The 13,312-nt window shown below is 52.2% G+C and overlaps 1 protein-coding gene across 1 annotated transcript in view; it reads left to right on the top strand.

Moving 5' to 3' along the window:
* Positions 1-13,312, top strand: part of PRAG1 (PEAK1 related, kinase-activating pseudokinase 1) — a 52,862-nt gene that overhangs the window by 26,803 nt on the left and 12,747 nt on the right. The window contains exon 4 of the mRNA XM_070068513.1: positions 3,806-3,963. Coding sequence (XP_069924614.1) covers positions 3,806-3,963 — 158 coding nt within the window. The remainder of the gene's footprint in view (positions 1-3,805; positions 3,964-13,312) is intronic.

Genomic DNA, 13,312 nt, shown 5'->3' with positions numbered 1-13,312 from the left:
AGATTAAAAGCTGCAAGTCAGAGAGGCAGCGCCGGCCTGTTTTCCTGTGCTTCTGCAGGAAGTGCATTTTATAGAAAAGGCAGAGAGGAACTGAGGGGAACCAGAGGGCGGTGGGCTGGGGAATTCACAGCAGCCTGACGAGGCACTCCGGCGCGCACTCTGCGGCTGGCCCCTCACGGGCAGGCGCCGCTCCGTGGGACCCTGGAGCCCCTGGGCCAGCCTCTCCCGGGCCCCGGGAGGCTGTGTTGATGAGGACGCTGCCTCCAGCCAGAGTCTAGGATGGTAAGAGGTTCTCGTTCTTTGATTGAGGCACTAGTTGACTGTTTGAGTCCCAAATCCGTTCTCTGTGTGTGAGTGACTTACAAATGTCTGTAGGATTCTTTTTAACTTGTTCATGTTTTCGGAGCTTTCATTGTGTTCTCTCAGACACAATGAAGATCTCTGGTTCTTCTCTTCAGGACCCTTTGTCGGGAGCTTGGCCATTCCTAAGACTTGGGGCGGCCGTGCGTGCTGGGGGTGGAGAGCTTGCTCTAACATTGTTTGCTGTTTCAGGCGGAGGGCAAAAAGCGCTCAGCCAGAGTCAGAGCAGTGGCAGTGGGAATCTGCCTCAGTCGCACTTCACCCTGTGCTGTCCTGGAAGATTCTAGCAGCCCCCGAGAAGTCGGAGGTGGCGTCTCTGTGGGGCCGGCCTCAGTAGAGCGTGGCGGTTCTGAGAGCTCTCGTTCTGGGATCTGGGGGTATTTTTAGACGGGGCTTGTTCCTACAGATGAGGAAGTCTAGCAGATGGCCCTTCCGGCTGCTTTCTTTTTTTTTACCCCTCCAGCTTTCCACCAACATAGACTGGACCCGCTCTGGCAAGGCTTCTGTGTCTAAGGACAATGGGGGGAAAAGCCATTCTGAAAACCCCGGGCAGCTGTGCAAGGCTGCATCTCGGAGCACGCCGTGCCCGCAGCTCCGCTGTTCCTCCCCGGTCCCCAGTGGCTGTGTCATCTGCAGTGGGAGCCTGGGCAGGCACAAGCCGTTTTTCACGCTGCGTGAGCTGAGACCCCCGCAGAGGCCACTCTCCCACTGCCGATCGGGTCGCCCACCAGTCAGAGCAAAGTCTGGGGGTTTTGCACTCTGAAGCCACTTCCTTAAATCACATGAGATCGGATCTCATTTGTTAAAGACGGGGTTTGCACCAGTTTTACGAATGAGGACTCAGATTGTTGGGAATGAAGGCCAGGTGCCCTGTAAAGAATTTGAGTCTGGCGCTCGTGTGGTCACCTGGCGGAAGCTCTGAGCCAGCAGCCCATTAGGCTCTGAAAGTCGCCTTGGGAAGAAGAGGAAAGCCCTTGCCTGGGAGTCTTACGCAAGTCTGTCGCACCCAGAGACTGCAGATGCGAAAACAACTTGATTGTGAAGTCTCCTCTTTGATGACAAGCTTCTCTTTCATTTTCGAAATTTGATGTGGTTTTGCTCCTTCCCTGATTAAAGTGGCAATTCCTGAAGAATGCAGACGGCACAGGTTTCCAGGGCGGGAGCTGTTTGATGCAGCGCATCTGGAAGAGTCACTCCCTGGAGTTTACCTTGAAGAAGGCTCGCCCCAGTGTGTGTGTGTGTGTGTGTGTGTGTGAGAGAGAGAGAGAGAGAGAAAGCGTGGTCTTCCCCAGCGACACCTGAGCACTCCTGATGCCTCCTGGGCTGTCCTCACCCAGCTGACCGGGGCTTCCTTAAACTTGTCCAGTAGACAAGCAGCAGTTGTATCCCCAGAAGCCATGAAAATCCCACTGTGGCCTGGAAACTAAGATCTGCTGAGTTCTACGTTCAGGGGCTCCCCCCACGCCACCCCCCCCCCCCCCATAGAATTTCTCCGGTAATCACAGATCCAGGCTGATTCTGTCTGAGGACACTTGGACCCTTGTCTTCAAAGCTGTGGCTTTGCCCTTCCTCTGCCTAGGTTTGGAAAACTCAGCTGCGAGCTCTCGGAAGCACCTTTCCCACCCAGGCTGTGGAAAGCCCTCCCTGAGGCTGCCTGTCCCGCCGGGGGACCTGGTGGGAATCCTGAGGCATCATCCTTGGGGTCCTGGCCTCTCAGAGGCACAGGAGCACATCATGGGCCACCCCTGCGCCCCTTCAGGCCTTCCTGATCTTCTCGCCTGCTAGGAATGGTCATTTTCCATTTGTCAGATATTCCAAGCACACAGTAAAATTCAAGAATAAGTGAACTGACATTCTGGTGTCTCCCGCTAAGATTTTTAAAAAATATTAGCATTTTGCCATTTGTTTCGAAAGCTTGTAAAAGTAAATATTACTGATACGTGGAAGATTCCTCCCTATCTGATTCTATTTCTGTTGAGCAAGGCTGTTATAGATCAGGAGTCAGTAACTTGTGACCCACAGCCAGCCAGCTGTTTATCTGTGTTTGTAAATACAGAGGTTTTTTTTTAAAGGTTTATTTGAAAGCCAGAGTTAGAGAGCCATGCATCCACTGGCTCCCTCCTCCTGCAAGCACATTTCCTAATGATTTAAGTCTTGCAATATCTAGACAGTGATACTGAAATAGAACGTGTATCTGAGGGTTAAGAATAGCGAGAGAGGCATTTTTTAATTTAATGAATGCATTTTTACATAGATACAACTTTAGGAATACAGTGGTTCTGGCCCCCGTGCCCCCGACCCCACTCCTATCCCACCTCCCATTCCCTCTCCCATCTCCTTCTTCATTATGGATCATTTTTAGTATGACTTTATATACAGAGGACCCACTGTGCTAATCATAGATTTCAACAATTGAGGCATGTTTTCTCAGGAGCACTTTGCAAGGATGGCACTGTGTCACAGCAGGTAAAACTCCTGGCTCCTGACTTCAGATCGGCTCAGCTCTGGCTGTTGCGGCCATATGGGGAATGAACCAGCAGGTGGAAGACCTCTCTCTCTGTCTCTACCTCTCTCTGTAACTCTGTCTTTCAAATAAATAAAAATAAATCTTTAAAAAATTTAAATAATATTTTCCTTAATTCCAAGGGACAACTTTCACCTTTTGAAGTCATGGCAAGAAAGTACCAGGCAAGTAAAGAAATCTGACATGTTTAGCCCTGGTTTGCCATTCACTTGCCGTGGGATCCTGCGGGAACTACTTAATCGATGCATGTGCATTGGCTTGTATGATTCTGTTTCGGGTTTCCTTTGTAGAGACGCTACATGGAATGTGATTGATACCACGTGTCTTGGGAGATGGGCTCAGAGTATGAGGAGAGTTCCTTCCAAACTGGAGCTTTGTGCTTGGCCAGGTTTCATAGACTCACTTTTCACCACACCCAGAAAGTCTCCCACGTTGCATGCACCTAAGATGTCCGAGAGTCCCTCTGCTCCCTCCCTTAAACCATCTCTTTTAATTTTCTAAAAAATTGATTGAGAAACTGAGTATATAGAGGAAGAGAGAGAGGGAGAGATTGAACTTCCATTTGCTGGTTCATTCTACAAATGCTGGAGCCCAGAACTCAGTCCAGGTCTCCCAGGTGGGTGACAGGGACCCCACTACTTGAGCCATCACTTGCTACCTCTCAGGGTGTACATTAACAGAAAGCTGGAGTTGGAAGCAGAATGGAGACAGGAGCCCCGGCACTCCAGTGTGGGGTTCAGACGTACCAAGTGGCTTTTTGACCACTTACCAAATGTCCATCCCCTCTCTGCCCCACTAATGTGAAAGCACTCACTGGCATTGGCCAGGTTTCAAGAGCATAGTAGCTTCCTGATCTCATGGCTTTGGTTTTGAATGGAAACCCAACCAATTGTTTTTCTTGTTTGTCCCTACATTTTCCAGGCACCTTTTAAAAATGAACAAGAGCAGCTCTGACTTGGAGAAAGTGAGCCAGGGTTCTGCAGAGAGTCTCAGCCCGTCCTTCAGGGGCGTCCAGGTCAGCTTCACCACCGGCTCCACCGACAGCCTGGCCTCGGACTCCAGGACTGCCAGCGATGGAGGTAAGGGGCTGGACCTGGATGTGGAGGCTCAGGTTTTCCTGGATGTGCAAGGCCGGCCCTGGGTTGATTGGCAGGATGTGGGAGCGCTGAGCAAGGGTCCAGCTTTCACCACGCGGTAGACTACCGAGGAGCAGCCAAAGTTAATCCCTGGTTGAATGTGTGGCAGGCCACCCATCGCCGTCGTGATGATAGGGACTCCTTGGGTAATGAGCCATCTCTGTACAGGATATAGATGGCTTTCCGTTTCTGTCCACAGTGGTTCTGAGCAGGTAGGAAGCACGCCAACACCAGGTTCTGCCCCTCTTTCTCTGTTGCTCAAACATGTGCACACACATGCACACACATACACGGACACGACAGGTGCTTCCTGGAGGGTTTATTGGATGAAACACGGAGCCTTCACCAGGCTGCCCTGTGTGCCCAGTTTCTAGTTTAAGCTCCAAGGTATTGGAAAAGGAATCCTGATGTTTCGGGAATCCTGGCGTGGATGGAAGCACTCTGCCTGTTGGCGTTCCTCGTGTGTGCCCTCGCCTGTGTCTCAGACATGCGTTAGTGCATTGGGCTGAGGCGTGGGCTGGCAGGACCTCCCCGCTTCCATTGTGAATCTGCTGTCAGTGGCACTCTTCTGTCTCGAAGGTGGGTACCAGCTCAGACTCCAGCGCGTGTGCTGAGTCGGTCCGTGGCATGTTCTCATTGGAAACCTCTGATGGCCCTCAGTTAAAAACAGGAAATATCTCAGTCTTGATTTGGGAAGAATGTGGCACAAAAGGATTTTCTTTTTCTGCAGAGTTTTCCGGACTCCTATCATCTTCCTTTTCCCATCCCATTGTGCAAAAAATCTCACGAGACAGATTATCCCAGAAAGGGCTGGCCGTCTGCACCCTCGGTCCCTGGGCTGGTCAGTGTGGTCAGCTCTGAGCCCCTGTCTGAGGGACTGGGGGCCAGTTCTGCTGTGGATCTCTCTGCCAGCCCCCAGCCCACTCGTGTGGATGAAAATGGGGCTCATTTGCTTCCCCACTTGCTTCTGAGAGCCCATCAGTGATATCTGCTCTTGGGGCAGCCAGGAACGATGGGATTAAGGCACAGACCACACCCGGGGGTGGGAGAAGAAAGACATTCAGGCTGCCCAGGGCGAAAGTATTGGGAAAGGCTTCTGGAGGAGAAAGAAACCAATGAGGGCCCATGGAAGGTTCAGGGAAGGCTCCTTGAGAAAGTGGGACCTGAGCTCCTGTCTGCTGCATGGTTAGAGGTAGGGAGGGAGCTGGGAGGAGGAGAGAGGTCTCCAGGTTAAAGAAACAGGCATGGGAGAAGGGATACTTCCAGTGACAGCCAGCAAGGGGAGAATGGGACAGCAGGGGTCGGATTGCACTAGGGTCTCAAAATCAGTATGCAACAGATAGGGAGTAGGGAGCTGCTGAGGCTTATGGGTACAGTGGTGACACCCTCCTAAGTTTCTCATGTTCCCTTCTGAACCGCATGGATTACAGTGAATATGTTTTCATGGTCGGTTCTTTATCGTGAGTCAGCTTTTCACTGGAAGTGCGCTTCCACTTTCAGACTCCAGGGGCAAGCGTCTGGCCTAGCGCTGCCAGTTAAGAGGCGCACATCCCACATCTGGTTAATAACCGACTCCAGCTTCCTGCTGTGGCACATCCTGGGAGGCAGCTGTGGTGGCTCACTGGGCTTGCCCTCCACCTGGGAGACAGATTGTCTTACCGCTCCTGGCTTCCGTGCCTGCCCAACACCTTCCTACCAACCCCAGCCATTGCAGGCATTGGGGAGTGGACCAATGGATGCTACTGCACTCTCTCAACCCCACTCTTCCCCGTTTTAAATCTCTTAACCATGACCCTGGAGAAGAAGCAAAGCCACTGGTCATGTAAGTGGAACACCTTTCCGTCTCAGTCCTTGTGTCTCACAGCTGAGACTCTTGCCCACCGCAACTTTCGTTATTATTTTGCAGCCACTACCGAAGTTGAGACAGTGGATGAGCATAGGAAAAGTCAAATCAGCTCAAGCTGCAGTTCTTGGAAACTAGAATGGTTTCTCTAATAAATTAAGCCAGAGGATACTGTCCATCAGGCTATGCATTTATTTTATCAGTAAGAATTCACCAGTGATAATTGATTAAAAAAAAAAAAAGAGTAGGTGGCCTGAGTGAGTTGAAAGAAAAGTCATTCCAGGGATATCGTAATTGTAATTTGTGTAAACTTTTTGGAAATTTATCAGGGTTGGTGGTTAAAGTTAGTGATTTAAAATTTAAAACCAAAAAGAGAAGCTTTAAATTTTGTAGGAATGACATACTTGAAATCTGTAACTTTGTTATATTTTTACCAGTTTATATGAAATTCATGGTAAGAAAATGCCATCTTTATACCAATGCTAATTTCACGTGTTAGTACCTGTATTGGCTTCCGAACCATTCGTCCCTTGATCAGTGAGCTGGCTCAGTGCGAGGTCACATCTGCGAAAGCAGTTGTTTGGTGCACGCTTGATCTGAGAGGGCCAGACTGCTGTGTCAGGATAGGTCCATGGGGGCCACCAGGTAGGGCTGTCTGTAGTGAACAGAGAGGTGGATACAAGAGGGAGACGATGGGTGAGGTGGTCATGAGAAGACTGGCGCCGTAAGTGGTTACTGTGAAACACGCAGACCCATGTCGCGATAAGCTCATTTCCCTCTTGGATCTGGGGTAACATCAGAATTCAGTTCAGCAGTTCCCCAACCATCTGTGGCGCCAGGAGATTAGAGGAGGGAAGAGAGTTCATTGTCAGGCTCAACCCCTGGCACAACAGCAGATCAGAGGTCTAACTGTACAGATCTCACCTGAATGTACGTACCAGCACGGCGTGATGTCCATAGCTAGCTAACCAGACGTGGGGGAAATTGGGGAGCTCTCTTGACAGTAGTCCTCCTGTTGTTCTCAAAAATAATATCAGGCAGACTTTTTAAAATACTTGCATTAACTTGATCATTCATTTGCCAGCTGTTTGTTGAATGCCAGCAGCTATGTGCTGGGCACAAGTGTAGATGCAGAAGTGCGAGCTGTGGAAAGAAGTGCCCGGTCCCTTGTTTCCTGGACTTGCACTCTGGTGGGAGAGTGGACAGGAAGGAAGATAAAGGAGAAAGTAGCTAGTGTGTCCTGTGGCACCTAGTGCTATGGGGAAGAATCAGGGCAGGAAGCGGGCAGGTAGGGCTGGGCGGTTCATCAACAGGAGACACCGGGAGCCCACCCAGATCAGATGTCAGTCATGGTGACAGACCAGCCTTCCTCAGGCATGCGCCCCACTCAGCCTGCTACCGAGACTCTGCTTCTATCTCTATCTCTATCTCTATCTCTATCTCTATCTCTATCTCTCTCCATCTCTGTCTCTCCATCTCTATCTACCTGAGAAATATTTTTTAAAATATGTTCCTGCTAAAGGCATCTGAAACTCTACCTAAATCTAGTGTCTTTTCCAACTATTAAACAGGCTTTTTAAGACTCATTTTATTTATTTGAAAGGCAGAGAGAGAGAGGAAAAGATTGATCTTCCATCCACTGGTTTACTCCTCAAATGGCCGCGGGAGTCGAGACTGGGCTGGGCCACATCTGGGAGCCTGGGATTCCATCTGGTTTCCCAGTGCTCACAGTTCCAGAGCCCCATTTGGCCGTGGCGTGGCGTCCAGCTATCTGGAGCCTGCTGGCCATGCCATGTGGGCGTCTGTTTGTTTGTTTGCATGGGCATCGCATTCCTTCTGGGCTGGCTTGATTGATGACAGGGTCTGGAGAGACTGCCCACCAATGCCGCGCTTCCCGGCCCATCGTAAAACGCTAATGACAGGCTTCCAGTTCCGGCCCGGTATCTTCCTGAAGAAGCAGACCTTGCTTGTGAAGGAACGCTTCTCTGTCTGTCCTTTTCCCCTTTAACCCTGTTCAGATCTGATTCTGGAACCAAGGCAGAGGTCACGCGGTCGGTCTTCCCTGGGAGGAAAAAGTGCCGCGAGAAGCCAGAGCGTCCCCCTGCCCGCCTCCACAGCTCTGGTCAGGAGAAACCTCTGTGACACCGGCCAGGTGCCTGTGCAGACGGCTTCAGCCGTCTCACCTCTAACACGAAGAGACGAACTAGCACACATGGCAGGGCTGTTTTTTTTTTTTTTTTTTTTTCCCCGTCTGCTTTCCTGCAGTTAGTAGATGCTCAAGAAATACCGACTAATGAGTGGAAAAATCTGTAGCCATTTCCAGCCACACAACCTACTTTCCTCATTAAAGAGCTGACGCACAGAATAACTCGAGTTTATGGAGCAAAAGACAGTTGAATTTGCGCTGCCTTACTCAGAGCTGGAGATGAGTCGGACAGAGCTCAGGGCAACTCACCTGGGACTCTGGCCCTGACCTCGAGGTTTTCACCGGCCCAGCTGCTGCCGGACAGCAGAGCTGTGCTCAGAGCAAACCGAGCGCCGCTTGTTCCTGGGCTCAAAACAGGACTGACCACTTCCTCTGTGAGCCCAGCGCTCATTTTGTCTGCAGAGAACAATGAAAGTACCTATTAAAACCCAGCTAGGAGACAGGTCTGTGTCATAAGGAAGACCTCACAGGGCCACATGTGAACTTTTGGCCTGCATTTCTGCCAGGCTTATGCTGTTCTCCCAGCCACTGAATCCTCTCTTCTCTGCCTTCTAATTGTGATGCCACACTAATACGCCTTCCCTTCAGTCTTTGTGCTTACTTATTCATGAATTATTTGGTTGTTTTGAAAGGCAGAAAGAGAGAGGAGGAGAAAAAGAGACAGGCAGACAGAGGTCTCCCATCTGCTGGTTCACTCCTCAGATGCTTACAGTAGTCCAGGCAGAAGCCCAGGAGCCAAGAATTCAGTCCAGGTCTCCCACGTCGGTGCCATGGACCTTACTATTTATGCCAGAGGTCGGGAGCATCTAGCCCACAGGCTGTATAAGACTCACAGAATCGGGCCGGCACCGCGGCTCACTAGGCTAATCCTCCGCCTTGCGGCGCCCGCACACCGGGTTCTAGTCCCGGTCGGGGCGCCGAATTCTGTCCCGGTTGCCCCTCTTCCAGGCCAGCTCTCTGCTGTGGCCAGGGAGTGCAGTGGAGGATGGCCCAAGTACTTGGGCCCTGCACCTGCATGGGAGACCAGGAGAAGCACCTGGCTCCTGCCATTGGATCGGCGCAGTGCGCCGGCTGCAGCACGCCGGCCGCGGCGGCAATTGGAGGGTGAACCAACGGCAAAGGGAGCTGTCTCTCTCTCTCACTGTCCACTCTGCCTGTCAAAAAAATAAAATTAAATTTAAAAAAAAAAAGACTCACAGAATCATTTGGTCCGTCCCTACCAGGACAACCGCAGGAGGGACTCAAAATTCAGTAAATCTGTAGCAAGCTGGTGCTTAAGTTGACAGCTTTGTGTGGCCCGGGAATTGTGTTAAATTATCCAGATGGCAGCCCGTGGCAGAAAGAAGTTTCCCCAGCCCTGGGCCCTAATCCGTCACCTGCCGCCTCCCGGGGTAGGCACCAGCAGGAAGCCGGAGGCGCTGTGCTGTGGATGCCCCACACGCCCGCCCGGCGCCCGGCCCCGCTCCCAGCTGGTCTTTGCCCTGTCCCACCCCGAGCACCACGCACGTGTGGAGGTTCAGAAGCACTTGCCTGTCTCTGCAGCGCAGGCGCTGAGGGAACGCAGACGCTCTGCTCTGTGGTCAGCTACTTCCGTTACACGCAGAATCGGATGTTGGAAGGAAAATTTAGAAACTAGGTTTGGAGCCCTCTGGCCAAATTTGTATGCAAAATAAAAAAAAAAAAAGATAAAAAAGCCTCCAATGATGTAACTGTGATGTAGGCAAAGTTCCCAGAAAAGTGTTTTCTATTCTTACTCCTTTCGTACCCTAGCTGTAAGCCAGAACCTGGAGACGGTGCATAAAACCTAGAGACCAGCCTAAAACCACTTTATAATTGACTTTTTTTTTTTTCATGTCCCATTGAGTCTGAGTCCTGAGAATAAGGACTTAGCCAAAGTCAGTCCGGACTTTTTAGGCAGACTTTTTCTGGACCAGTGGTTTGCCTGTGAATTTCGAAGCTATTTTAGGTGTCAAAGCATATTTTTTCCTTCTTCTCTCTAAATGCAGGGTGTGGCTGCTGCCGCAAATAGTAAGAAGGGAGCTGCTGTGTGGCCCTAAGCCATGTCATGAAGAAGTGGCTCCCCCAGTAAGAGTGGAGAAAGTGACAGTCGCAGTGGGTCTGTACCAGGGCTCCCTGGCCCCACTGAAGGCTGCTACTGCTTGTTACTGGGGAAGGCATGAGTTCCATCTAGAATGGCCACATGTTAGCGTCTGTCTCCAGGCGGTCCCACAAATAGCAGCACGTGGGAAGTGACAGGGTCCTGCGTGCTCTCGGGGTGAATGATGGCCTTCTCATCCGTCTCCCTCCCGGACCTGCAGAGCCTTCAAGGTCTGGAAGTTCAGATGGGTGCCTCGGGTTGGAAGGTAGCGTCTGTCACAGAAATAGGCACTTTCTTGAAATACAAAAATCATACCCTGACGGCCCTTCAGAAAGTTCATTGGGGGCCGGCGTCGCGCTGCAGCGGGTGAAGCCGCCGTTGGCAATGCCGGCATCCCAGATTGGAATGCAGGTTCGAGTCCCGGTTTGAGTCCCGGATGCTCTGCTTCCCGCACAGCTCCCTGCTGACGTGCCTGGGAAAGCCGCAGATGACGGCCTCTGTACTTAGGCTCCGCCACCCACATGGGTGACCTGGATGGAGTTCCTGACTCCTGGCTTTGGCCTCATCCAACCCTGCCCATTGCGGCCGTATGGAGAGTAAACCAGCACATGGAGTATTGCTTTCTTTGTCTCTTTCTCTCTATCACTCTGCCTTTCAAATAAATAAATCTTTTTTTTAAAGTCCATGGAAAATTGAATTTAAAAAATAAGTTTATTTTGGTCAAGAAAAATTGAAATGCATGTGTAGTTTTTTTGTAGCATGCATTTTGCATGAACGGATGGCCACAACACACGTAAACTCAGTGCAGGTGGGCGTCAGCCCCTGATAAGGTTTGTACAACTACAGGCTTCTGCTTCTGTGTTCTCTCATGCAGTGCTGTCTGTCCTCTGATGGGGTGTGCTTGCCTGGTGACTGCTGGTTCACCAGCTTACAGCAAGTAAGAAATACAGAACGAACTAGCCCACGTGCTAATACTGCAAGCCAGGCCTCCCTCCTAAAACCTGGGACTCCTTGCCACAGGGACCCAAGTAGTCACAGGTTTGGATCTGCCCCAAGTCACTGACACACACAGCACCCGCAGGGAAGCAGGAGAGCACAGCACTGGGGAAGGAGACTCGCTTCCTTCCGGCTGTAGGAACCCAGCTGGCTTTCTGTGCTGGGCCCCACTGTCCGGTCCCACAACAGAGCCTCTTCCTTCTCCTTGCTCATCCAGGGATGAGAGGTGTTACAGGTTATGCAGGGCTCCTCTCATCCCTCACAGATATGGCAGCCTGTGGCTAGGCTTGGAGGGAGCCCCACTGAGAGAAGAGAGCTGGTTCCCTGGAGCAGTTTTATTCCTGGGTCAGAGAAGTTGAAAATGGAGAGGGCGGCTGAAATGGTGACTCGTTAGTGCCAGAAGGGGCCTTCCCAGTGATGCACTTGGTTCTTCCTTAGTGAGGAAACAGCCTGGTAGGGCTGAGAGCTGTTAGGCGCTCGCACCCTAGGGGCCCGCAAGTTAGAGAAGCAGCAGAAAGGGGCACAGTGGGGGCGTCAGGGGAGCTGACACTGAAGGCAAGGAAGCCAAAGCAATAAAAGTGAGGGAATAAGTGTGAGAAGGGCACGGCAGGAAGTGATGGTCAGAACCGCCTTTGTCCTCCCATGAGCCTTGTACTGGGCTTGCGCTGTGCTCCGGGAGCCTGGGGCGTCCCTTAGTGTGCGTGCGCTGGAGGCACGGATGAAGGCTCCAGGCAGGCATTCAACCACATTCCCCTCCCAGTCCCCTGCCCCAGCCTCTGCCCTGATAATATACTAAGAATCAGACACCCAGATGGTGGCGGCTTCTGCTGCCCAGGGTGCAGAAACGTGGGGAAATGGATGGTGGTTGTCTTTTTTTTTTTTTTAAGATTTATTTTATTTATTTGCAAGGCACAGTTACAGAGAGGGGGAGAGAGGGAGGAAGGGAGGGAGGGAGGGAGAGAGAGAGAGAGAGAGAGAGAGAATCTTCCATCTGCTGGTTTATTCCCCAAATGACCGTAACAGCCATGGCTGGGCCAGACTGAAGCCAGGAGCCACAGCTTCTTCCGGGTCTCCCACGTGGGTGCAGGGACCCAAGCACCTGGGCCGTCTTCCGCTGCTTTCCCAGGAGCATTAGCAGGGGCACTGGAAGCGGAGCAGCCAGGACTGGAACCAGAACCTATATGGGATGCTGGCGTTGCAGGCAGAGGCTAAACCCTACACCACAGCGCCGGCCCCCACAGAGGGCGTTTTCTTTGTCTTTCCTCTTGCCTCTCAAAGTTTGCTGTCCTTGGAGAGCCTCATAGGTAGGTGGTTTTGCACCTCCCTTGCTTAGCCTAGGAGTTCCTACATGGTCCTCCTCCTCCTTCTCCTCCTCTCCTCCTCCTTCTCCTCCTCTCCTCCTCCTCTTCCTCCTCTTCCTCCCTCAGCCTCTTCGGCAAGGGGACGCGTGAGAAGAAGTGAATCACCTTCCTCAGCTGCCGTCTGTCCACGCGGCTGGCAGAGCCCTCTGCAGGAGCTGAGCTTTCCTGGGAGTGTGGGCTGGGGGAGCCATGGGCTCCGGGGCTGCTGAGACCAGCGGCAGTCAGCTCACGCCTCCTCCGGCTGGCCGTGTCTCGGGCACCTTCCGCTCTGACTATTGTGGAGAAAATCCATGGGCGTGGATTTATTGCGAGGACTGCACCGCTGCTGCCTGATTGATGATTAACCCGAGCCCTCCCCAGAAGGGATATAAATCACTCATTCAGCCCTGCTGGCCAGCCCAGCCTGCCATTAGCAAGGCAAGGCGAGGTGGAAAGGGTGATTCAACCCCGTACTGCCTGCTGCAGGCACGCGGTAGGCGAGGGGAGTGCGAGAAGCATCCGGCACCCGCCTGGCCTGGGAGGCGCCAGGGACCCCACAGTCTTGCTCAGCCTTCATGGCTGCACAGGACTTCTCAGTTCCCTGCTCCTGTGTCCAGTGGGCTGCATGAGCTTTGCATCTGGGGTTTACTGTACAGACAGGAGGGCCCTGTGGTTGTACATTCATACAGCCCCGGGCAAGGGGGCTGCCATGGGGAAGCTAGCTGCCAAGGGTGCTAGCTTGGGCACCCTTCTTCCAGATGGCCTGTGGGTAGTCGGGGGCCCATGCTGTACCCACTTGGGTTGGAGAA

The sequence above is a fragment of the Oryctolagus cuniculus genome, chromosome 2 (assembly GCF_964237555.1).
Source record: "Oryctolagus cuniculus chromosome 2, mOryCun1.1, whole genome shotgun sequence".
Taxonomy (NCBI): Eukaryota; Metazoa; Chordata; class Mammalia; order Lagomorpha; family Leporidae; genus Oryctolagus; species Oryctolagus cuniculus.
This window is presented reverse-complemented; position numbering and strand designations above follow the sequence as displayed.